The sequence below is a fragment of the Mya arenaria genome, chromosome 4 (genome assembly GCF_026914265.1).
Source record: "Mya arenaria isolate MELC-2E11 chromosome 4, ASM2691426v1".
Taxonomy (NCBI): domain Eukaryota; kingdom Metazoa; phylum Mollusca; class Bivalvia; order Myida; family Myidae; genus Mya; species Mya arenaria.
The window spans coordinates 67,713,094-67,736,685 of NC_069125.1; the positions used below are offsets into that span (position 1 = coordinate 67,713,094).

At 34.3% G+C, this 23,592-nt stretch overlaps 2 protein-coding genes across 3 annotated transcripts in view; both read left to right on the plus strand.

The window, feature by feature from the left end:
- Nucleotides 1-1,627: 1,627 nt before the first annotated feature.
- Nucleotides 1,628-18,830, plus strand: LOC128229998 (protein XRP2-like). 2 transcript variants are annotated; one of them, XM_052941967.1, is made up of 9 exons: nt 1,628-1,782; nt 12,912-13,029; nt 14,299-14,390; nt 14,711-14,883; nt 15,142-15,245; nt 15,519-15,647; nt 15,981-16,058; nt 16,771-16,867; nt 17,282-18,830. In XM_052941967.1, exons 1-9 carry the CDS (start codon nt 1,700-1,702, stop codon nt 17,455-17,457), a joined length of 1,050 nt encoding a protein of 349 aa, XP_052797927.1. In that variant the 5' UTR covers nt 1,628-1,699; the 3' UTR covers nt 17,458-18,830. The 2 variants fall into 2 exon arrangements, with proteins under 2 accessions (XP_052797927.1, XP_052797928.1); XM_052941968.1 differs by lacking the exon at nt 1,628-1,782 and adding an exon at nt 12,129-12,328.
- Nucleotides 18,831-19,850: 1,020 nt separating this feature from the next.
- Nucleotides 19,851-23,592, plus strand: part of LOC128231971 (epidermal growth factor receptor kinase substrate 8-like) — a 51,960-nt gene continuing 48,218 nt past the window's right edge. Inside the window, exon 1 of the mRNA XM_052945278.1 lies at nt 19,851-20,009. The gene's annotated coding sequence lies outside the window, so the exon portion shown is untranslated. The remainder of the gene's footprint in view (nt 20,010-23,592) is intronic.

Here is a 23,592-nt window from a genome sequence, read left to right on the forward strand (position 1 = left end):
ATCTTGATTGATTTGTTATGATGACACAAACATTTATTACCGTTCGATATATATGTTTTATTACCACACTCTTAGATCAGATTTTAAGACCCCTTAACCGCGACACTTATTGTTATCCTTATAATATCATATACAAACTTATGATTTCACACATTTATAGAAGACAATATCTGAACGGACTTGAATTTTTATAACGTGCGCCCCACCATAACTGTTTCTACGTACTAGTAATTCAAATTGTAGATAGTAGCAATTGCTGAGGCCCACTCACCTTTGAGTACGAATACTCTAGAATAAGATAACGAACCGAAGAAGTTATTAATTTTAAAAAATATCGTAACGATATGTTAACTATTGTTAAGATCGTGTCATGACTCTCGTGAGTACCGAATACTTATTTATTAAATAGCGCATATATACCGTTAAAATAGAGATTAGCTTACTAAAATTTATTTGACATAATCTTCGAATATTGATTAACATCTCAAAATTGTTGATGTCTCGAGCGGCTCCGACCCCAGCCAGTGATTGGAAAACAACACCCTGTCCAAAATGTTGGATTTGGAAGACAATATTTACATGTGTTTGTCCGACCCTTACCCTGGATTGGATAGAAAAAGTCAATGAGTTTACAGCCGTGATATATATCACCAATCATCATTGTTTTTTATAGGCCTACCAAAGTTCACAGCACGCATGCGGTCACTTGAAAACTATGGGGATACCACTTTATTGTGTATATATTTAATACTTATTTCAGTTAGTCAGGACATCAGACATGGTCCTTTTTCAAGTATAGGCATTTGAAATGGTGCCGAAATCAAATTAAATGTTTTGCTTGTTTATGAGCGGGGGTATTGCGCGCGCGTGTGTGTGCTGGGATGGGTGGGGGTATTTAGGCATCAATGGATTTCGGCCCCGGTGAGAGTTTGGGTAGTGTCAAATTTTGGGGTAATGTGCAGAGTGAGAATGTAACCCGGGTAAAGGCTAACATGGTTCTTTAACGTGTGCCAGGGTACCATTAACACTGACTGTCACACGGGAACTCCGCTTAACGCCCCTTTACGAAGACGGTTAGTATTTTAGTGGTAAGGCGAGCGAACCTTGGTTGACAGTCAAATGTCTAAGCACTAATACACGGATCCGTCACTTGTAAAAATACGCTTGCATGAAACTTTATATATTTTCTTGTTCAAGTTGGGGAGATCCAGTCAAGACGTTAATTGATGATACGTATTATTTTATATTGCCAGCGCACGACCATTTACCCGGAGATGTCCGGAGGCAAGTTCGTTAAATTATTATGTTCGTTTGTTTATTCTTTATTCAGGAACTTGGTCGTGAACCAAGAACCTTACGCTACGCGTCTTTAAAATGCGCCTACTGCGGCAAGAATATAACATAACAAAAGGTGACTGTTTCAGTCCGATATGGTAAATCTAAAAAGGTTTTATAATAATATAATTACTGTCAGTTATGAATAGATCCAATCAACTAAAACAATTTTGAAACGTATGTACTGATCATTTAAAAATGTGAATATGTGTTCGACCGTTTCAAATACTGCCGTTTTGATAAAATCATTTAATATTGACCAATAAAACTGCAAGATAAATTAACTCCGAGACTTGTCAATTTTAGCAACAAGAAATGTCACGCTTTTTCTTTTAATATTTTTTTTAATATTATTTCGAAAAATATGGGTTGTCTGTTTTCTCGAATATTTGGTAAAGGTTCCCAACATGAAACTTTACAAGAAGAACAGCCTAAAACATATTCGTGGTAAGAACGCACATGTTTCATCCATACAACCACAGGGGACAGCTGCAAACTATATTTTGTTTTTTTTAGCCTATTTATCCAGATAATTGCCCCTTGTCGTTTTTTTTAACATGTTTGATATGGCAAATCCTTCACGTACAAATTGTTTTGTATCAAAAGTGTGTAGTTATTCCGATAAAAAAAAAATATATTACCTGATAATGTTATTTTATACAAGGCTCTTGCGAGTGGGCGACTTGGGCGAAGTGTTTGCCTTAAATTCCCAGACTTTGCCCATTTGCATCTTCAAAGCGATATTGACTTCACCAAAAAAATGTGCACATTGTAAATCTGTCAGTCAGCGAGTATTTGGCCACTGTTCCATGAGTCAAAACATCGCAATTAGCCATGCATAAAATTTGGTAATCTCCTAATAATTGGGCCGTGTCATCCAATTACCAAAACATTGCCAGTAGGCCGAGCTATTGAAAATTGACCAATCAGAATGTCATTGAGAAGACCCTGATAAAATTATATAAGTTTGTTAAAATGAGATTCAAGCATTAATTTAATTAAGTTAAAAAGTAATTGGTATATGTATTGAACAAACGATGCAAGACATTTTAAATGTTGTTGCTTTTGAAGCAGATGGTCATAGCCATCTCGGGCCATCGGCAAGGTGGTGCTAAGAAATTCAATAACATGACGTATCAACATATATTTGATTGGTTTTAGTGAAATGTTCATGATAAAAAATGGATTTGTAAACACAAAAATATCTTTTTTTGCTTTATGTAGAGTTTACTTACCTTATTTATCTCCTGTTTGTGATGTCAAAAAAATCAGTGAGATCGCCATTTTTTCAGAACAATTTTCCGAGTTAATTTCTCAACTTCCCATTATGTATTGGTAAAGTACAAGGACAGTGTCATTTGGTTCTTAAATGTCAGCATATTGAAAATTATTTAGCCAGAGACAAGAAAATAACAGCATAGCTGAATGTGACATTCTTACCCTATCCCGAACATACCAAAATAAGATTCATCCCCCTACTATATTGACAGTTCATTTTGATTGTTTCAAATCCTTAGCTGTCTTGGTTTTTGATTCATTTTAGATGCTATTTGGAGACAAACTATGTGACATTGACAAATACACTTTTGCTGAGCCCAAAATGATGCATTATTTTATTAACATTTTATATTGTTGAAGCAATCAATTTGAATGTGAATATAAACTTAGGTGTGTTGTATGGCAGGGTTTACGAAAAGTATCACTTCTCCCTAAAGTCTCCCCACTTCTCCCTTAATTGACTGAAGGAAGAATTCACTTCTCCCAATATTTTCAGCCTAGTGAGAGCCCTGTTATATAAGTTCCCTTGACCAAAAAGTTAATATTCAACGAATAATTATAGAGTTTGATGCGTTTTTCTTCATTTCATACTGGCAAAACATAACTATATATACATGAAGGGCACCTACAAGGCTGCGGTTCACAGTTTTCAAACAATCAGAACACTTTGGCGGAATTGTTTCAATTGTATTTACAAGTTGAAGCTTGCCAGAGGTGGTCGAGTTGTTACGATTGGCATAATTGTCATCTGTGTCAGTCTAGTTGTGTTTTATTGGAAAGGTAATCCCTGTGTTTTAATGCATTTAACGCTTGTTTTGTGCAAAATATCTTTGCACTTACATGGTAAAATATGAATATAAACTGTTATCTTTTACAAACATATACACATGCCATATCCCCCGGCGTGGGGGAAAATCCCCCGGAATTTCGATCCAACCTCCGGTCTCCAGACGGGAGATAAAAATCCCCAGGAATTTAAAAAATAAAATAAAAAATATATTTATTTTTTTTAGATATTTTAAATCAGGCAATAATGACAAAGTGAAACCACACTATGTGGGTGAAACTGAATGTAAAGAAACAACTCTGCAAGGGTAAAATGACTGTTTAAAAAGGTTTGATAAATGCCAAAAGGAAACCTTAACAACAAGTGATCAATTAATTTGAAGTAATGATCAAAGGCAAAGAAATATTACTATTTTGGAAAAGGAAGAAATTAATCATTTTCATTCCATTCTCTTAGTGTCTGAATGTCATCATAGCTGATAGTATTAAGCAGAAATTTTTAAAAGACTTTGGAGGAAGTTAAATTTAATTTACAGTATAACAGTATGACATGACAGTTTATCATAAGAATATGATAAATCATGGCATAAAATGATTCTGTATAATGAAAAACGTTAGAGGTTTTCATTGCAAAATATATGTGAATACATTTTTTCGTAATTGCGTCTAAAAATACTTCTAATTTTTGCCAACTTAAACCTGCTAAAATATCCCCCTGAATACTACCAAAATCCACCTGATTTTTCAGCCTTTCTGAACAAATCCCCCTGAATGGTCTCCAGAAAATATGGCATGTATGCATATAATACTTCAATTGATTTCAATATTTTTCAAACCTCCCTGTTTTGGCATAAACCTGTTTAGTTAAGGATTGCAAGAATCCCATATAACACATCTATTACTTTAGACTACATAACCTATATAGACCTATAAGGGAATTAAACAACGCTGTGCTGTCATTTTGAAATTCAGAAATCCTCCATGCTGCCATTTCATCTTGCCTTGTTGTTGTCAATTGACAATTTCTTGTGTATTTGTGTCATGAGCAGACATGTGTTATCTTTGGCAATCTCCTAAGCCTAATCCTATTTTTGGTTCGAGCATCCACTTATTATTGGAACATCGGCAGTAGGTACAACTGTTTGGATAGTGAACAAGTTAAAATATGGGTGGTTTTCAAAATAATGAGGCGTTTTCTTTTATCTCTCTTAACTTTTATTCCTTTCACTTTTGGAAAGTGTTAGCAGGCACATTATGGGCCAATCATTCTTGTTAAGAAAATTGTTGAGTTTCAAATGAATGGCTCAATCAGCAAAAAAGTTGTGTAAAAATATGTTGCTAAATTTGTCCCCTGTGCACCCAAAAAAAGTGTGACATTTTACATGAAGACCTTTATTCAAATGTGTTTCATTTTTTGAAACTGAATGATATAGTATTTTTTATTGTTTTTATGTAACTTAACCCTTTCTCATTTTAAAAAAAACATACTTCAAATAATAAAATTTGTATTATCTTAACCAAATTTTAATGTCATATGATGGACCCCATTCATTTAAAAAAGAAGATAGAATATTTGATTCACATTGAGAACACTACCTTTCCATTTAAGCACTATTTATATTAAATTACTATGTTATTTTAATAACTTTAACCTGCCAGCTTTATATAAATAACATAGTTTTATTATTTCATACATTATTTTGTCCGTAACTCAGATGCATGACTTATTACCCCAAAATGTCCCCTGTGCACCTTTTCGGTTGTTAGTTGTCAGATTTCTATAATTTCTTCAATAAAATGACATTCTGCTGTATTTCCCAGAAAAGAAAGTTACAACAGATGCAAAAACAGTTTTCAGCCTCTCGCATACAGAGATTTGAAGCATCTGCATGGTTTAAAGCAATGTCCCCTGTGCACCCTGTTTTAGCAGATTTCAATAAAATGTCATAAACTAACAAATATGGTGCTATTTCCACATTCTGAGAAATGTGTATGTTATATTTAGGCATCATTTGATAGTTTAGCAACTTGATGGTAAGTGTGTTATAAATACTTTTTTTATTATTTAATTATAAAGCCATTAAATGTTTACTTTTAATGGTTTATCAATTTAATTTAAATACAGTTTCAGTATTGAGGCACATAAGATAACATATTTTGTTTAAATATTCTATTTTGATTTTATCATGACAATTAAAAAACATCAAATCAAATTGAAATTATTCATGTAATGCTTTTATATGTGCAAGGTATTATATGCTTCAATTCAGTGCACAGGGGACAATTTTTTTCATATGGATATCAAATATACCAGATTATAATTTTGTACAGGAAATCAGTACCCTAGTGGAAAAGCTTGTAGTTAAGCTTCCTTTTCCAAAGACATCACATAGAAAATAAGTAAACAAATGAAGAAAAGACTTTGAAAACATTAACACAATGAAGTCTAGGAAGCGCAGAGAATGACTTAGGAAAAGATCAAAAGTTGCAGAAAATGTATGACAGAGATTGAGATACTGAGAAAAAGAGCAGAATTTGCCAGGTATTGCTCAAACGCTACTAAGAAAGAGGACAAATAGATCCTATATGATTTACAAATAAAAGAAAAGGAGAAACTAAAGAAGCAGGGGCAGAGAAGAAATAAAATGAAGCGAAATGAGGAAACAACAAAAGTCCAGAAAATGACAGACAGAATAAAAGGAGAAAGGTTAAAATGAGAAGGTATGAATACACACAGTTGAAGCAGCATCAGTTCAGAAAAGCACAACATGCAAAACATCCCCTTCGGAGGGATTCCATGGCATGGGCCTCCACAATTAACCGTCTGGTAAAGAATGCCACACCAAAGTGAAGGTCTTAAAATAAGTCATGTTGTAGAAAATTACACAATTGGTGATGTCTGTCAATCATAGTCATTAGAAAAGTAGGCAAACCAACTTATTCAGGAAAAAAATAAAAGGCAGCTAGTTTACACAAGCAATGCTAAGAATATGTGGACTTGCAAGAAAAGTCTTTGACAATTTGAGCGCCTAAAAATGGACCAAAGTAAAACCATGTCAAAGCCAGGTGAATTTAAATCCTTGTTGAAACCAAAAGTTGAGAATTTTCTTGAATTTAATTCTTGAATAATGCCTAATAAAAAAGATACTATTCTATTGAGTAGGATGCCAAAGGCAAAGAGGCATCTTTTAAATTTAGAAATGTGAATTTAATTTAGACATGTTCACTTAAGTGTTTAATGGTAACAGGTGCATTGAGACCAAAATCTTTATTCCACTCTGTGGACATATTTTATTCCATTGTTTAGAAACTTAGTTTTGTAGGCTCTTATATAATCTTTCAAACATTTACAGTTTTGTTTCAAGCTTTACTGAAAGTACAGTTCCTCTTAGGCCTAAAAAAAAATACATTTGGTTCGGGTTACCCGACCCTACCTACGGAATAGGCGCCGACCCTACCATTTTTATAGTCAGTTTGAAAAAAAAAATGAAAAACTAATAAAAAAAAATTTTTTTTTTTTTTTTTTGCTTTTCAATAAGTAGTTTAAAACCTTAATTGCTTATATAGAAGATAACTTTAACACCATTCTCCAATGATGAAAATGACATTCTATTATAAAGCCTAATAAAAAAAAAAAATAAAAAAAAATAAAAAGCCTACCTACCCTACCTATTTTGGAAAAGGATGTAACCCTAACCAAACAATTATTTTTTTTAGGCCTTATTGTATAAATGTTTACCAGGAAAAGTTAAGTTACAAAAACAATTACATATATATATAAAATATTACTTGCATTATGATTTGTCTCCTGTGCACCCTTTCCATTATTTAACAAAGTATTAAACATGTATGAATTCTAGTACTTTATATTACCATTGATGATATTTTCTTATTTTTAGACTCAATATGAAGTAATAAATGTTATATATGTGATTGATTGCTGTAAGTTGTTCTCTTAGACACTATTTTCCATTTGCATCATTACATGCTGTTGAATTTTGAGGAAATTGTTGTGAAAAATGTGATACTGAAGAAATTTTGGGGAATACACTCTATCATATACACAGAAATGTCTTAAGTTGATCACAAATCATTATTATATTAACATGAAAGTGAATAACAATGCATATAATTATATTGGCCTTCAATATGTCTCCCCTGTGCACCGAAAAATAGTTCAATTTTGAAATGAAAAATTTGGCAATTGTAAGTTACAATACATTCTTGAAATTTGGTATGTGGTCTATAAAGATGCATAAGGTGAGGTTAATGTAGAATTTTCCCTTATTTGATTCTTGTTTTAATTACAGCAAAAACTTTGTGAGGTAACAATTTATTTTTGGTTTCAAATTTAGACGAAATGTGTTGATTTTTTTTATTTTTCTTAAACAACTGAGTTATTATGCACATGACTACACACAGGTACAAATTACTGATTATATAATTCAGAAAAAGCATATGATTTATGCAAGGTTCTTGTCATAAGACACTTATAAATCAACCATATTGTAAGAAATGTTCGCAATATTTGGATTTAAGGTCAAAATTTATTTTTTTATTTGTATTTCCTGATATTTTCCCAAAGTTGTTTCTGTGTAATATGAAGTATTTACTTTCATGTAAAATAGGTGACAATCATGAAAACTGGGTTTGAATTTTCAACCCCTATGTCACACTTTTGCCTCATTATTTTGAAAACCACCACTATATTAGATAATAAAAAAAGACATGTCCAAATAACAGCTGATAAAGCGTTAACGACTGAAATTTTTTCTTCCGGCAATATTTGCATTATCATTCTATTTATAGGGCTGCCCCATCAATCCATGGGAATAATATTACTGCAATAGTTCTTAATAACAATCCTGATGTTGAAAGCTTTGCTGAAAAAAAGCTGCTTTTTTTAGGTGTGGATTGTTCGCAGGCCTTTTTCTATAGTTCCCACGGGTCCGGACTGTCTCATTTGCAGGAGACAGAAATGCTTAAATTCTCTTAACTGAAAATTTTCTAAATTTTTTATGTAAAGCGATAATTTTTTCTCAATGGCATGATTTGCTGTCCCAAATTGTTAAGGGTCTTGTTCCCAATATGGGTAAAAAAAGGCCTGACATATTCTAAGAGATATTGTAAACAAATGATACTGGAAATGCTCTTCAGAAACTACATTATTTCAGATTATTGGGATACCAACTGAAATCAGTAACTATGCAAAAGTGGGTGTCAATTTTTCACACTTAAGTCATTCAAATGAACCAAACAGGCACTTATGTCTGAAAACTCAAACAGTTTCACTCTCAAAAAGTCATCCTCATGATGTCAAGACCGATGTCAAAGTCGAAGTCATACATAAAAATAGGCTTTTTCGTACAGTTTCTTTGCGACATCACACATTTTGCATTGATCATCCAATCCGTTGCATAAATGTTTCCAAATACTTCAATGACAACAACCCTTAACTCTTTCTATCTGTTTGCAAGATATTAGGTACACTTTTAATGATATGATTTGCTTCTTTATTGTTTAAACTCTGCCATGCTTAAAGCTAGATACTCCCTGATTGGTTGGTCTTGATTTTCCACCAATCAGAAAACAACGCGTCTTAAATTCAACTAGGAAGTGACGGATGAAAAGCAAAAAAATATCATTATTTGTGTGTTAAATCTGTTAAGAATTTTATATGTGCCTAGTTTTGACAAGAAGCTATTGTTTTGAGATGCCAGTCAGTGAAACTGGGAAACCTGACACAGACGATCAGATTGAGCTAGTTTTGGGTGTATTCTAATATGTTTTCTATTGCATGAAGGTCTAAAAGTGTATTTTCAAAGAAAAAAGATGGGCCGGTTTGCCTCAAAATAGGGTTTTAGTCAGGTTTAAAGAAGGACAGGGTCCTTATCCTGAAAAGGATCTGTTGTATTGGGCTGTGAAGACAAAAAATCACAAGCTTAATAAATGTATCCTTAATCAGAAACTTAAATAAATACTTCATTTATTCACACTGACCAATTATCCTCCAAATTATGCCATTTTCTTATTTTGACAGGTTCAGTAATTTAGCTGCAAACATACATGATTTTTTTCGAACCTACATTTTGATCTGCAGTTTGGCATAAAGAACACAGAAAATGTGATGAATTGATTCAAATATGACTTCGACATAGCGAAAAAATCGATATAGAAAAATCGACATAAGCAGAATAATTTATATAGAAAAAGAGGGAATAAAAGGAAAAAGTTCAACACAACCAGAAAATCCAGATATCAGAGATCAACTTGGCCAGTTTGGACTGTATTTGATAACCTTTACGTCCATTTCATAATGGATTTGGGACAGAGTAAACATTTCCACTACTCAATGCTTCAAAACCTCGCAATGCTAATTCCATGTGTGAAGTAGTAAAATTATGCAGAAATCTCAGTTTTGACTAGTTACTTGTGGAAATTTATTTTTATTTTTATAATGCCCCGAAAAGGTGGGCATATATCAAAATAGCAACCTTTTTTCATCTGTTGGTCAAGCTCAACTTCTGGTGTCAGGGCTGAAACTGTCTCTTGTATGGACAGATTTAAAATAACATGCCAAATATGTTTGACATACCAAGACAACGTGTCACATGCAAGAGCTGTGTCCCTACCTAAAAGGTCAATGTCACACATAGTGTTTGAATACTATGGAATGCTGCATTGAAGGACATAGAGTATAGTTGGTCATGCCCTGGCAGTAACTTTCTCCTGTATGAAAAGATTTTAAAATAACTTGCCTTATATGTTTGACATATCAAGTTGACATGTCTTATCTGGACCCATGTCCCTACCTCTTAGGTCAAGGTCTTAAATGTTTGTTTACTATGGAATGCTGCATAGAAGGATATAGAGTTTAGACATATTGTCATGTGCCCTTGCAATGCCACCAGCCATGTTGGTAAGACATAATGCCATATGGTATAGTAAACGCACCAGCCATGTTGGTTACAAGTGCATAATGCCATGTGGTCTTGCAAATGCACCGGCCATGTTGGTTAGTCATAATGCCATGTGGTCTTACAAATGCACCAGCCATGTTGGTTAGACATAATGCCATGACTGTGGGCTTACAAATGCACCAGCCATGTTGGTTAGACATAATGCCATGACTGTGGTCTTACATTTGCACCAGCCATGTTGGTTGGACATAATAGCATGTGGTCTTGCAAATGCACCGGCCATGTTGGTTAGTCATAATGCCATGTGGTCTTACAAATGCACCAGCCATGTTGGTTAGACACTATGCCATGACTGTGGGCTTACATATGCACCAGCCATGTTGGTTAGACATAATGCCATGTGGTCTTACAAATGCACCAGCCATGTTGGTTAGACATAATGCCATGTGGTCTTGCAAATGCACTGGCCATCATGTTGGTTAGTCATAATGCCATGTGGTCTTACAAATGCACCAGCCATGTTGGTTAGACATAATGCCATGACTGTGGGCTTACAAATGCAACAGCCATATGCTTAGATATAATGCCATGTAGTCTTGCAAAATTTTAATGCACCACTGTGACCAGCCATGGTGGTTAGACATCATGCCATAACTGTGGTCTTTCAATACCCCAGCCAGATTGGTTAGGCATAATGCCGTGACTGTGAGCTTACAATGTTTGGTGTCATATTGGTTAGACATATTAAAGCCATGTAGTCTTGCAAATGCACCAGCCAACATGGTTAGACATCATGCCATAATGTGGTCTTACAATTTATGCACCAGCCATGTTGGTTAGACATAATGCCATGACTGTGGTCTTGCAAATGCACCGGCGATATTGGTTAGACATAATGGAGAGTTGCTTGTGTCCTATATCTGATAATGTTCTATACACAGTGATTGACAATAATTCCCCATTCAATGATTTGCCTTTTTTTCAAATTTAGTCTTATGTGCAAGTAGTTCCAAAAATACCCAGAATAAAGCCTGAAATGTCCTATTTTTATATGCACATGGGGTGCAGCTATTATCAAAAACATTGGAGTGCCTTTCCCTGTTGTACATTACTCAGTGTCTGATATTCCTTTTGTAGAGAGAAACTGATGTTTATTTGGCATTATGACATCATGGTTTATTTGACTGCTGTACTCCAATCGGACAAGCACTTAATGGATTTTCAAAATTACATCCATGCATGCATACTGCATTAACCCACACACAATTTGAATCAATTCTTGATAGAATGTAATTGGGAGTATTAAAATATTGGGTTTTGTCTGTCTTTCTATAACTTTTAATTGCTTGGGAAATTGTGTCTGGACATATAATTGTCATGTCATTGGAGGCTGCTGTATATATTGTACATGAATGTTTTATCAAAGCATGGTTTCTGATTACGAGGATGATTGTTTACTGAAGATTGGAGAGTTTCCTAGCACTGGTAGACACTGTCAATTATCTCCTTGACATGCTGCCAGCAAATCAATTCTAAGGTGCTATAAACTAGTATTGACTATTGTTTGTTTGGATGAACATGGGCTGTGTACAAGACTACTTACTGTTGCTGTCTATTTTTTTCAAAGATATAGTTGCCAAGTGGCCAATAACATTCCTGACTTAACAAATGATGATTTTTGTTGTACTTTGCAATTCTGAATAGGATTGGCTTACTTAGAATTGAAATATGTGCGTACTGTGATGCATGGGAAAGAATTTCTATCTACAATTTACACGGAAGAAGAATGTGGAATATGATACCATTTAAAACATCACAAAGATGAAAGATGACATTATTCAATGTTTTCACACTCTGTTATTAAATTTTAATCATGATTGAGAAATGAACTATTGTGGTAAAATGTTGGTTATGGATGTTTATTATTAATGTGGAATGGGTATGAGCTGCCTTCCGTGTCTGACCGTTCCGTGTCTGACCGTGCCGTTCTGTAGGTTAGAGTTTGTATTGTAAGTTTTGTATTGATGTTGTTCATTAGCCTCAGAAAATATGGTTTTTCAAAAGGGTCATACAAGGAGCACTTTGGTGATCCGTCCGTCTGCCTGTTACTCTTCCCATCTATCATAAAGTAGTATTTAATTGAGTGGTTGCTGCACAACTGTCTTGACAAATTACAATTGAGTGTAGGACATTTTCATTTCATATTTTAATATTTTTTATTAATGAATTTCTTATGCAGTGAATGAAATTATCACAATCCTGCAAGTCCTGCTCTGGTAAAATGCTTGTAAGGATTGCTCAAACTCCCTTTATGATATACCGGTGGTAGGGCTTGCAGACAATTGTTCATGCCAAGCACTGATGTAAGAATTGAGGCTTGTTCAATTGAGAGTCTGCTTTAAATGACTGCTTATGTAGTATAATAATCAATACTTACACTGTATCATGGTAATGGTCGTTGTTTAGACATAATACTTTAATAAAGTTTATTACACCAATCCCTCTACAAATCAGTTGAAACAAACTGTGCATATCTGTTTATGTATCATGACATCATCATGCAAGTATAATGTTGGCATTTTATACTTGCAGGAATTCGCGGCCAAAGTTAGACCCGTCCAGTTACATGTTTGATGGCCTGAAGGATGAGACTGTTGGGAAGCTACCTGGTGCTCTCAACGGCATACAGTTCATTGTTCAGAACTGCCAGGTGAGGTTTCAAATCAGGAGGGATTTATTGATTATTTAGTTGGTGTTTGCTCTTGTTTGTTGAAATAACTAAACTCAATGCTTTCCAGAGAAATTCCAGATATCACCTATTTCCAGATAGTTTTGTAGTTCAATATTCTTCCAAAGGCCAATATCTACATTCTCCTAGTCTATTGTAAGGAGCAAACTTGATGTTCATATCGTATGAATCGCAAGAGATGATAAAGTATATCAGTGTATGTATACCTCGTGATAAATTGCGTCATAAATGCTACGCCGGAAGGCAATATTTTGATTTAAAAAAATACTTAAAACAAAGATAACTTCACTATTTCTTCACCATTTTAAATAAAACAGCGCAGTCTACGCCGCTTACGGAGCCTCACTTTGGTCTTTTACCAGAGTTTGATTGAGAGTTCAGTTTCTTGAAACACTTCGACAAACCTTTTCACGAAACGGCTGTCTGACGGAGCACTGTCAAAACATTATTTTGGAAACTGGTTTGTCGAAGTATTTTATGAAACTTATGTTCTTATTAAATTTGGTAATAAAACATATGCGGGGCTCTTTAAGCTTGCTAGACTGCCCTTTGTTTCATTTGAAATGGAGTTGTAAAAGAAAAGTAATTTTTGAATTAATTCTTCATTTGAAGCAAGATGTTCTCTTCCGACATAGCATTTATGACGCAATTTATCACGTGGTATACACACACTGTATAAATCAGTATCAGATATTCCGATTGGATAATCATTGCTATTAAACAAATGGTCAGATATATATAAACATGTACGGTGTATACAAGAATACTAGATATATATTTGGTTTAATCAAATTATAGGCTATTCTTTTATACCACATACACATAATTGGGTCCCATTCACAATTCCAAAAATATACTTTTTTCACAAAATTTTGACTCCCGAATGATTTTATATTTTTACTTCTAACATGTACAAAAACAAGTATAAATATGTTCAAATGCAATCTTAAAGACTCTTAAAACTCTTCAAAACCATTACACCCAGAAGCTTAAAGAGGGATTTGCTTTGTTTCTTTGTTTGAAATATATGATGCCCCAGGTTACTCATACATCACTTCTATGTCACTCTTGTCTTGTGTCTAAATTTGATTCATCATTGTGCATATGCATTTCCGACTTTTAAGTTCTTGTGTATGTGTGTGCGTGCGTGCCTGCGTGTGTGCGTGCGTCAGCACTTGAAGGTCTTGTCTATGTATTTCTGAACTTAAAGATCTTCTGTGTGTACTTCAGAACTGTAACATTTACCTGTTTGACCACACAAGCACAGTGACAGTGGATGACTGTACCAACTGTACATTCTTTATTGGGCCAATCAAAACAAGGTATTTCACATTTGTCATCTGCCTTGACTATAAAAGTTCTGTATCTTACTGGTATATGTTTTACTTAATTGCAATGGCAGCTTTTACACAATTACTGTAGTCATTTTATGGGTTGAAAGGAAGAACTTTGTATGCCATTAGACAACCTTACAATAAGATGTGGAATGATAAATTTTAAGGTTTTATTGTGATAACCTAAATATGAATTTTAAGGAATTACACTAATAATAAGTATATAGAAAGGCTAGTTACATGAGTGATGTCAGTGCAAAAATGCAGCACAAAGTCCTTGAGGTGGTGATTTACTATCATGTTTTCAGTATCTTCATCCGAGACTGTACTGGGTGTAAGTTTGTGGTCGCGTGTCAGCAGTTCCGCCTACGAGACTGTCACAAGCTGGAAGCCTTCCTGTGCTGCACCACCCAGCCAATCATTGAATCCTCATCTGGTGTCCGACTCGCCTGCTACACCTACTTCTACCCGGAGCTTCCTGGTCAGTGCTGAGATTATGAACCTACTGAACCTTTTTGCTAGGAATGCGTTGTTTTTTTATTAATTCATGGTGCAGTAGGAGGTCTTCTTCAGTATAATCCAATGTAACTGAATGCTTACCCCATTACTAATAAATGAATTTAAACACAAATGATACAGTAAAATCTACAAAATTACTTCAAACCACCTTCATAGTCATGAACATGTACAATTGTAAATTTAAAGCAAGCAAATTAGCCACATGTTTATATCTGTCCAGGTCAATTCAAGGCCGCGGGTCTGAGCGTGTTTAACAACAATTGGTCCAACATCCACGACTTTACCCAGGATGCCACGGAGACACACTACACGCTACTGCCAGATGTAGGTTTTACAGTTTTAATACCAGCATTGGATAAAAAAATATCCAGTTTGTGGCTAAGAAATTGTTTTAATACCAACGACAGTTTTGCACACACTAACATGGAATTAGTATGTGATTTTATTAATCTGTTGTATAACATTGTCACTGTTGTCATGCATTACCTTTCTGTTTCAATTTAACAATGTTTCATTTTAATGTTTCAATAAATATTCTGGTACAGATAACTGACTCCAAGCAGTTGAAATGTACAGACAGCATGTTGTTACTTACAGTCCACCGCAGTGGAAGATGTTGTTCCCTTACCGACCACAGAGATGTTTGGGGGCATGCAGATAGATGTAAGCCGAGAGAAAAGTGTGGTGCCCAACTCTCTGGGCACGCGAAGAAAAACATCAGATGAGGTGGGTACTTTGTTTCATAGGTTCATTACAAATTCAATTTATTCATCACAAAGTTATATTTGTAGGGGAATTTACTTGCTTGCATTATGCTGTCTCTAGACCCAAACTATTGGTCTGCGACTCACCTGTTCGCCCCCCATAAATAAGCTTTGGAACTTGTCCTTTTTTTAAGCAGACAAACAGCCTGATAAGTTAATATCAGCAAATCATCTAACTGTCAATTTAGTATAACAGCAAAATTATGTTCATTAATATAATTTAATGAAAGAAATGTACATGACATTGTCCAGTGCTTAAGCCATGTAATAATGTCCAGCATTGTTTGGGTTTCAGTCATGCTTGGTTGTGTTCTTCTATGACGGCAGCTCTCAGGACCGCGCTCTCACCTTCATTGAAGAGATGAGGAATCATGTATGTATACAAGGATAATAAAGCCTTGACTAGCTTGCAGTTTTTGTTGTCAGTGACTTCGAAGAAGTTCTGTTTAATCGTTAGGCCATGGCTCATACTTAGACAATATGAATGAGATATTTCAAATTTGGATGAGACAAATCTCTTTTCCTATCATATTGTATTATAGTCTGTGAATGAAATTGTTATCATAGGAGAAAGTTTGGTTGAAATATTCTTTAAAATTTGCAAATAGCTACAAAAGTGCTTTAACAATGATATGATCAAGCCAAGCCGGTTATACTTAAAAAGTAATGCTTAATGTATTCTGTGATATCAATATTAAATAATTTGTATGTTTATGCATGTTAATATGCATTGCATTACTGAGGTCAATGAAATACAGCAGTGTGATCTTGTTTTGTAATACAGCAGTGTGGCCTTGTACTGTAGAACAGCAGTATTACTTTGTATTGTAATACAGCAGTGTGGCCTTGTACTGTAGAACAGCAGTATTACTTTGTATTATAATATAGCAGTGTGATCTTGTATTGTAATACAGCAGTTTGACATTGTATTGTAATACAGCAGTTTGACATTGTATTGTATTACAGCAGTTTGACATTGTATTGTAATACAGCAGTTTGACATTGTTTTGTAATACAGCGTATTGTAATACAGCAGTGTGACCCTTTACTATATTACAGCATTGTGTACTTGTTCTGTATTACAGCAGTGTGTCCTTGTGCAGACTAAGGAACTGAAGATGCTGCCCAATGATGCCCAGCGAGTGTTCGGCTCTGATATGTACAATGAAGCTGTCAGCAGAGGTGCATTGAATTGTCCTATATTGAATATATTTTCCTGATAATGTTGTATTCTTACAAAAGCCATATGATATTCCAGTATCAAAGTTGGTATTTATTGAACAAAAAAATCTATATAAATCCATAAATTTTAGAAAATATGAAATAGTGAGTTGTAGGTTGTCTTGTAATTGATTGAATGTTAGCATTGTAAAAGCAAAAAGTCAGTTTTTAATTAAAAAAAGTTGTCTTTATATGGTGGTTATTCAATATGGCCGTTTGGCAATAGGACTATTAGTCAATATGGCTGTTTGTCGATATGGCTGTTAGTCAATTGCTTTTCTTTCTCATAATCACCACTGATGATAATTTCAAATTTAGAATGGTGTAACCATCTTCTGTAATTTTGGTGTCCTCAATATATTTGCCCTGATGCAGGTGATGTAATTGGCCTGGAGTTTAATGGTGTGGATGCTGTGCAGACATGCCAGGAGGTGGTTACGCGGCTCACCGCCGGATCCACAGGGGTTGTCTTCGTCTCCCAGTCACGAGAGGCTGCAGAAACGCAGATCACAAACTACTACGACTTTGCAGACATGCAGATGAGCGTCTGATGGTCGCCAAGGGTTAAGGGCTTTAAACTTCATGGGGAACTGATCTTTCACAGTTAAGATCAAGCTGTGAATTTATGTCATAAGCAACATTGTGCAATATTTTGTGACTGCATATCATTCTTGGTTGGCTCATTTGAATATTGAATGATGCTAACTGACAGCAGTCTTTTACAAATTGCCTTTAAATGACAAAAATGAAATCCTTGTGTATATTTACAACATAATTTGAGTCATGGGTAGTTTTCAAGGAAGAAAAGTAAATCCTACATATCACATTATTGTTTTACATTCCGTTTCTGCTCATGAAAATGTAACTATTCGTTGTTTAACGTATTATTAAATATTGTATTTAATTTATTTATTTCCATCTTTAGATACATGTCCTACATGTGGCTTATTTTTCCAAAATAGTTGGCTACTTTAAGTAGAGTCTGAAATTACATATACTGTGATCAATGCTGAGTATTAGTAAGAATAAGTCATTTTCTTAGAATACTGATATTATGGTAGACAGCTTGATATTTATTTCTTGCTTAACAATTGGTAAAATGATAAGGCGAACTTTTCAATGTTGTTTTATAGAAGGTAGTGATCTGATATGTTTTGTTACAGTTTTATTTCTGTATTTTCTGACCTTACGTGAAATTGTATAACTGAAATAGACTTGGATGAGAAGCATTTCCCCCAAATGTTGTTTTCAGCTCCTTTTATATGACTTTTTTTCAACACAGTCAGAGAGCTATAATACCTGTAGGTAGGCCAGAGTTATTTCCCTACAGGCGCTACCATACAGTTGTAGATTATTATCTTTACACAATAATGCTTCTCTTGGTGGGATCAAGTTGAAAATTCTGTGAACCAAACTTGCATTTCAAAACAGCTATCAACCAGCAAAATTACCTTGAAGAAGGAATTAATGGATAAAAGTGACTGTTTTAGCTTAACAAAGTTAACATAACATTTTTGATCTCCATAATATCTTTGACAAGTTAATCATTACTTGATAATTCATTTAAAAAATGGTACAGCTTCACTCATAGCCATTTAAAACTCATGATGTAAATGGGCATATCTCAAATTATTGAAACAAAAATAAAATAATTTCAATTTCTAAATGTTAGTCGTGGCCTTTACACATACTGTGATTGGTTTGACTATCTTGGTCTTATATTTTTTAGTTTCCAAAAGCCTTGCTTTAGTCATTGTATTGCTTGAAATATTTGAAGATTTTTTTTTAACATGTGTATATGTGTTAGAAAATATGAGAAAGAATTGTATTCGCATATTTTCTAATTTTAGATTATTTGTATCCGTCCAGATTTTGTGTCTTGTCAGTTTTAGATATGTTTTGCCTTAATAAATTATGAAAATGATCCTGTCTACTTGTATGTATTAAAAAAAAAATGTAAATGCAAAAACTTGAATGTTGGCCTTTACTTAGAAATTGGTTAATTGCCATGAAATTTGGTACATATGTTCAATATGACATAACTTTAGAGTTATGCCAATTGACCAAATAAGAAAAACAAGTGAATGCTTACTGTGTTCTTATTGCATCAACACTGCTACACAATATTTAGGAAATCGCAAATGATAATTTCCCTTTTGGAAAATAAGTGATTTGGGCTTAGTAAAGCAGCCTATATAAAGCAGAACATTTCTTTAAAAAAGGGAAAGATGTTGTCAATAATACGACCAAAAAGACCAGCAGTAAAAGAAAATTGCAACAACTATCTTGATGGCATTTTCAAAGAGACAAAACTGGGTGAAGAAATAGGGCAGGCAAGAGTGAAACCAACACTCGGAGCGTGAAAGGTATAAGGAAACACACAATGTTCATTAAATAACTAGCTTGGTCATCATTCAATCATTCAAACTGGGTATAGGAGAATTAGTACTATTTAACAAGAAGACGTCTAAGATATGGGGAAGTGGTCGCAGATTTCAGGCGCATAGGAGCTGGGCCCCAATATTCAGGCTAGTAACGGCAATGGGGCCGCGAATATTTTTTATCTTCAAAATATGGGACGACTTCTCCAAATGATCCAAATTTTGTAGATAAAAAAAATAAATTGTATTTTTATTGTATTGTGTTTTTGTTTATTTTATTTTTTTAAATTTAACATAATACACTGTCAACTGCACGTGCTAACTGAATTTTGACGAGAGAATACGTTTAATCACGTGACCTTTGTTGTTCTATCCACCGGTTTTACACAGGTGAGAAAAATGAAACATTTACTGTTTATCCAATGCTATTTCAAAATGTTAAACATAATTCAAAATATTATGTTTATGCAATAATATATTATTTTTTCGAAGGACATCTTCTGAAATGCATGGCTATTTGAACAAACGTTTCGTTCTATTTGATGTTGTACGTGCAGTAAATACTATTTCCGGTGTAGACGGTCCAATACATGGAAGAGCGTACACAAACTTTGCCTCGCCCAAGTACAAGAGCGTTTTAGTGTCAGTGTCTCGATTATTAATGTTATCTTAAAAGCTGAGATAATTACATAGATAGGAATTACAACGACTATCTCTCTCTGGTAAGTTTTTACCATTTAGTGGATCGTTGATTAGAAATCGAAAGTAAAACGGGGAAGGTGTGTCCGAAATAAGATCTCCATTCGCCATATTGTTGTCCCGAGTTGTCAGGTTAGTGGCTGTCTGCACTCTTATTATAAATGACAAGTTTTTCATAATGATGTTCATCTATTTAAAAAAAAATCGAATTATAAATAAAGCACTTGTTTAAATGGTCTATAATCACTGACAGTGTAGTTAGGAACAATAGTTTTTTTTTCTATCATGTAAACTTATATTATGTGTTATTACATGTATCTAGACGATTGACCATGGGGTCCACAACTATTAAGGGGTACAGTTGCTGTGCATAAAGGGACTCATTCAAAGATTTAATGATGTTGACAAGTGCATTTTCATCAAAATTAGACTTGATTGAACAAGCCTGAATTCTTTTACTATTGCTTGGCATCATTTTTTTTAACAAGCCTGGCTATATAAAATTCAGAAAATTAATAAGCAACAAAAAAGTCTACCAGTGCAGGGCTTGCGGGCTTGTGTAAATCGCGACCACTGTTTTTTATCATTTGTTGCAATTGAGTTATTGTACTTACTTTCATGAACAAACAAAAAACAGCATTCATTGAACTGTCAGTTACTCACTTGAACAGAATTTGATAAATTCAAGACGAAATTATTCAATTTTCAATAGCTTTACTAATGCTTTTAGGCAAAATTGGAGCACTCTTCAGTAATACTATTCAATAATTATTTAAAATAGAGCTAATTTAGCTAGTTAGAACCAGCCGCCCGGTAAGCTCAGTTGGTTTGAGCGCCGTGCTAGTGTTCCGGCGGTAGTGGGTTCAAGCCCCATACCGGGCGCAATTTTCCTCCTAGGTTTACTTAAACGAGAGTATTGTAATACTAAGTCCTATTGTGTCAATAATGATGGCAGTTGGTAACCAGGTGTCAATTTTGAACATAATACACTAAAGCTACCTCCCATTGGCTCGCCCTTTTTAAATAGTACAACATATTTTGTTAATGAAATACATCCATTTTTGCAGCTGATGTAACACACATGCACATGACTGTGTTACTGTTACTGCAGTCTATTAATTGGAATCTCAATTCAACTCATGCTACTATTAACTCAAAAGCAGACTTGGGAGTTAATGGTCTAGGAATACGATATGCATTTATGGTGGTCAATATCTTATTTCTGTAAAGAGGCTATAATAGAGTTTAATACAATTTTGTATTAAAAATGCTAAAATCTAGTATAAAATGTATGTTAATCATCTAAGTCCTAGCCCTGGAGGAGGCAAACGTGTCCAACTCCCTTGGGTCGGTGAATGATCTTACTGTATTTTGTTATATGGTTGTTGATATGATTGCCCAGTATTCTCTCTTACTGCTATTGAAATTTGCAACCACAATTTGGGGTCGCATCATATTTGTATTTTTTTATGCAAAGCTAGAAAAAGCATTCTTCTCAAATGTCTATATTAACTATCTGAACAGCAAATTAAAATAGTGTTCCTTTAAGGCAGACAATGTATGTCAATGTCCGAAGTATGATCCAATTAATAATAATATATTCTTAACTGTAGGTGGTTTGGTGTATATATACCAATGTAAGGTCATTCAAGAAAACTGTAAATCAAACACACACACATGGCTGCCTTGAGCAACATTAAACCTGTCACCCCACCCTCCTCCTCGCCATAACTTTTGTTCATCATCTCTTTGTTAATTAAGTATTTGATCATTAGTGTTTGATCATTTAGTGTTTCATTACACAAAAGTAATAATTTTGATTTTTTGAAAATTGATTGTGGATTTATTTTAAGGAATATTATGAACTGATTTTAATAAATTTTCATAAAAAAAGAATGTAACAGAGATTTTACAATTTGCCATTTTCTTTACTTTGATGATGTTAATACAGTAAAATGTTTAATGATCGTGAAATGAGATTATTGCACTCTGATAGAACATTGTCATTTGAACAGGTCAAGCATGGTTTCTTTTAAATGTGGCAAAACTTTTGTTACCAACATTAAATTTTGTTATTATGATAACATTATAAATACATTGTACCAATCCACACATAAAACGTTAACGGTAGTAGACAGAAATGGGTCAAGTGCCTTACATTTGCCGTCACACCCTTTCTGATAACATTATTAACGATGATTATGGCAATAAATGGACTGTCAGATATGTGTGCATCCACATTGCCAAATTATCATGTACATGTAACATTCGAAACAGACTTCAGTGATATATCGTCGTTCTAAGTAAACAAATGAACATTAAATTTTACTTTAATATTAAAACATATTCAGAATCGTTTTTCATACTCGTCCTGTCATTTAACTATACGTCATAGTATGCAGTAGAAGTTCCTATTCTGTTTTTGAATGGTAACTTAATATATTATTTAAATTTATTAAGGCCTGCCTTTCAAGTTTTTGCTCACATTCTTTCTGCATAGTTTGTTTAGTTTATCATTATTGGTAGGTTTATGGTCTGATATTAGTCATGTAAATCCCTTTCAGTAAAGAAATAGATTGTTGATAAACATCTTTAACTGCAGTTGAGTTAATCTTTATAGACATCACTTTCTCTATGATGGTCAGTTCATAAAGCTAGCTTGGCTGCTTAGGAAGGATAAATTGAAAGCGCTGAAAGCATGAGCATGATTTGACTTTTTTTAATTCAGTTCACAGGTAATAAAAATTGAATCCAAATAATCTTTTGAGTGGCCCTAAACTGTAACTGATAAGTGCCTGTCAATACCTATGAATAGCTAATTTAAATGGATGCATTTTTAATACAATCAACTTGTTTCAAAACAGGAACTGATAAACCTATATGGTATGTACTAGGATATAGGGGGATTGCCTTTATTGTAGATTATTATAAGTGTAAAGTTAATTAAAGGAAACCTGATATTGGCTGAAGACGTTTTGACTATTTGTAGTAGGTAAAGTAAGGTGGGCGGGGGGGGGGGGGGGGGGCTTTTAGTCAACACAATTCAAATATCTCTGTAAATATCTGTTCCCCTTGGTTCCTCACCAAGATTTATTAAAAATTCTTCGGCTTTGTTTCAAATTCCCTTTAACATTGAAATATTATGAACATCTTAAAATAAAGTGGTCTTTTAATTCACACCTTTTTAAACTGCATAACAATTCGTCCAAATAAATTAGATCTGAAGATGCTTTTGATTTAGGCATAAACAATAAAACCATAATCATTGGTCATTTGTTGAAAAAGCTGAGAGCTTCCATGTTACATAATGCACCAATCAATCTTAACCATGGCCCCCCAAGTCCGGGGGGTATACCGGTGGAAATGGGCCATGTTTTTACCTTTCAGGTGGCCCCACAGTGCCTGGTGAATAAGGTGGTTTTGTCTTCGCTTTAAATATAGCGGGTAATGGGCCTTATCTAGGGTCCCTGGGGTGTGGGGGAATTTGGCAGGGATTTTACCATCTGTGTACCTGCAGGGCTTGGATTTTAGCCGGGGTTGGGTGAACCTAAAGTCAAAAGCCCTGCTATTCCCTGGACCTGGGGGGGGGGGGGGGGGGGGGGGGGG

What these genes read in the sequence shown, in the direction of transcription:
- LOC128229998 (XM_052941967.1), top strand. Translation starts at nt 1,700, where the DNA reads ATGGGTTGTCTGTTTTCTCGAATATTTGGTAAAGGTTCCCAACATGAA. An exon ending in CTTCTACCCGGAGCTTCCTG is followed by an intron (nt 14,884 to 15,141) that starts GTCAGTGCTGAG and finishes ATATCTGTCCAG; the next exon opens with GTCAATTCAAGGCCGCGGGT. An exon ending in CAATGAAGCTGTCAGCAGAG is followed by an intron (nt 16,868 to 17,281) that starts GTGCATTGAATT and finishes GCCCTGATGCAG; the next exon opens with GTGATGTAATTGGCCTGGAG.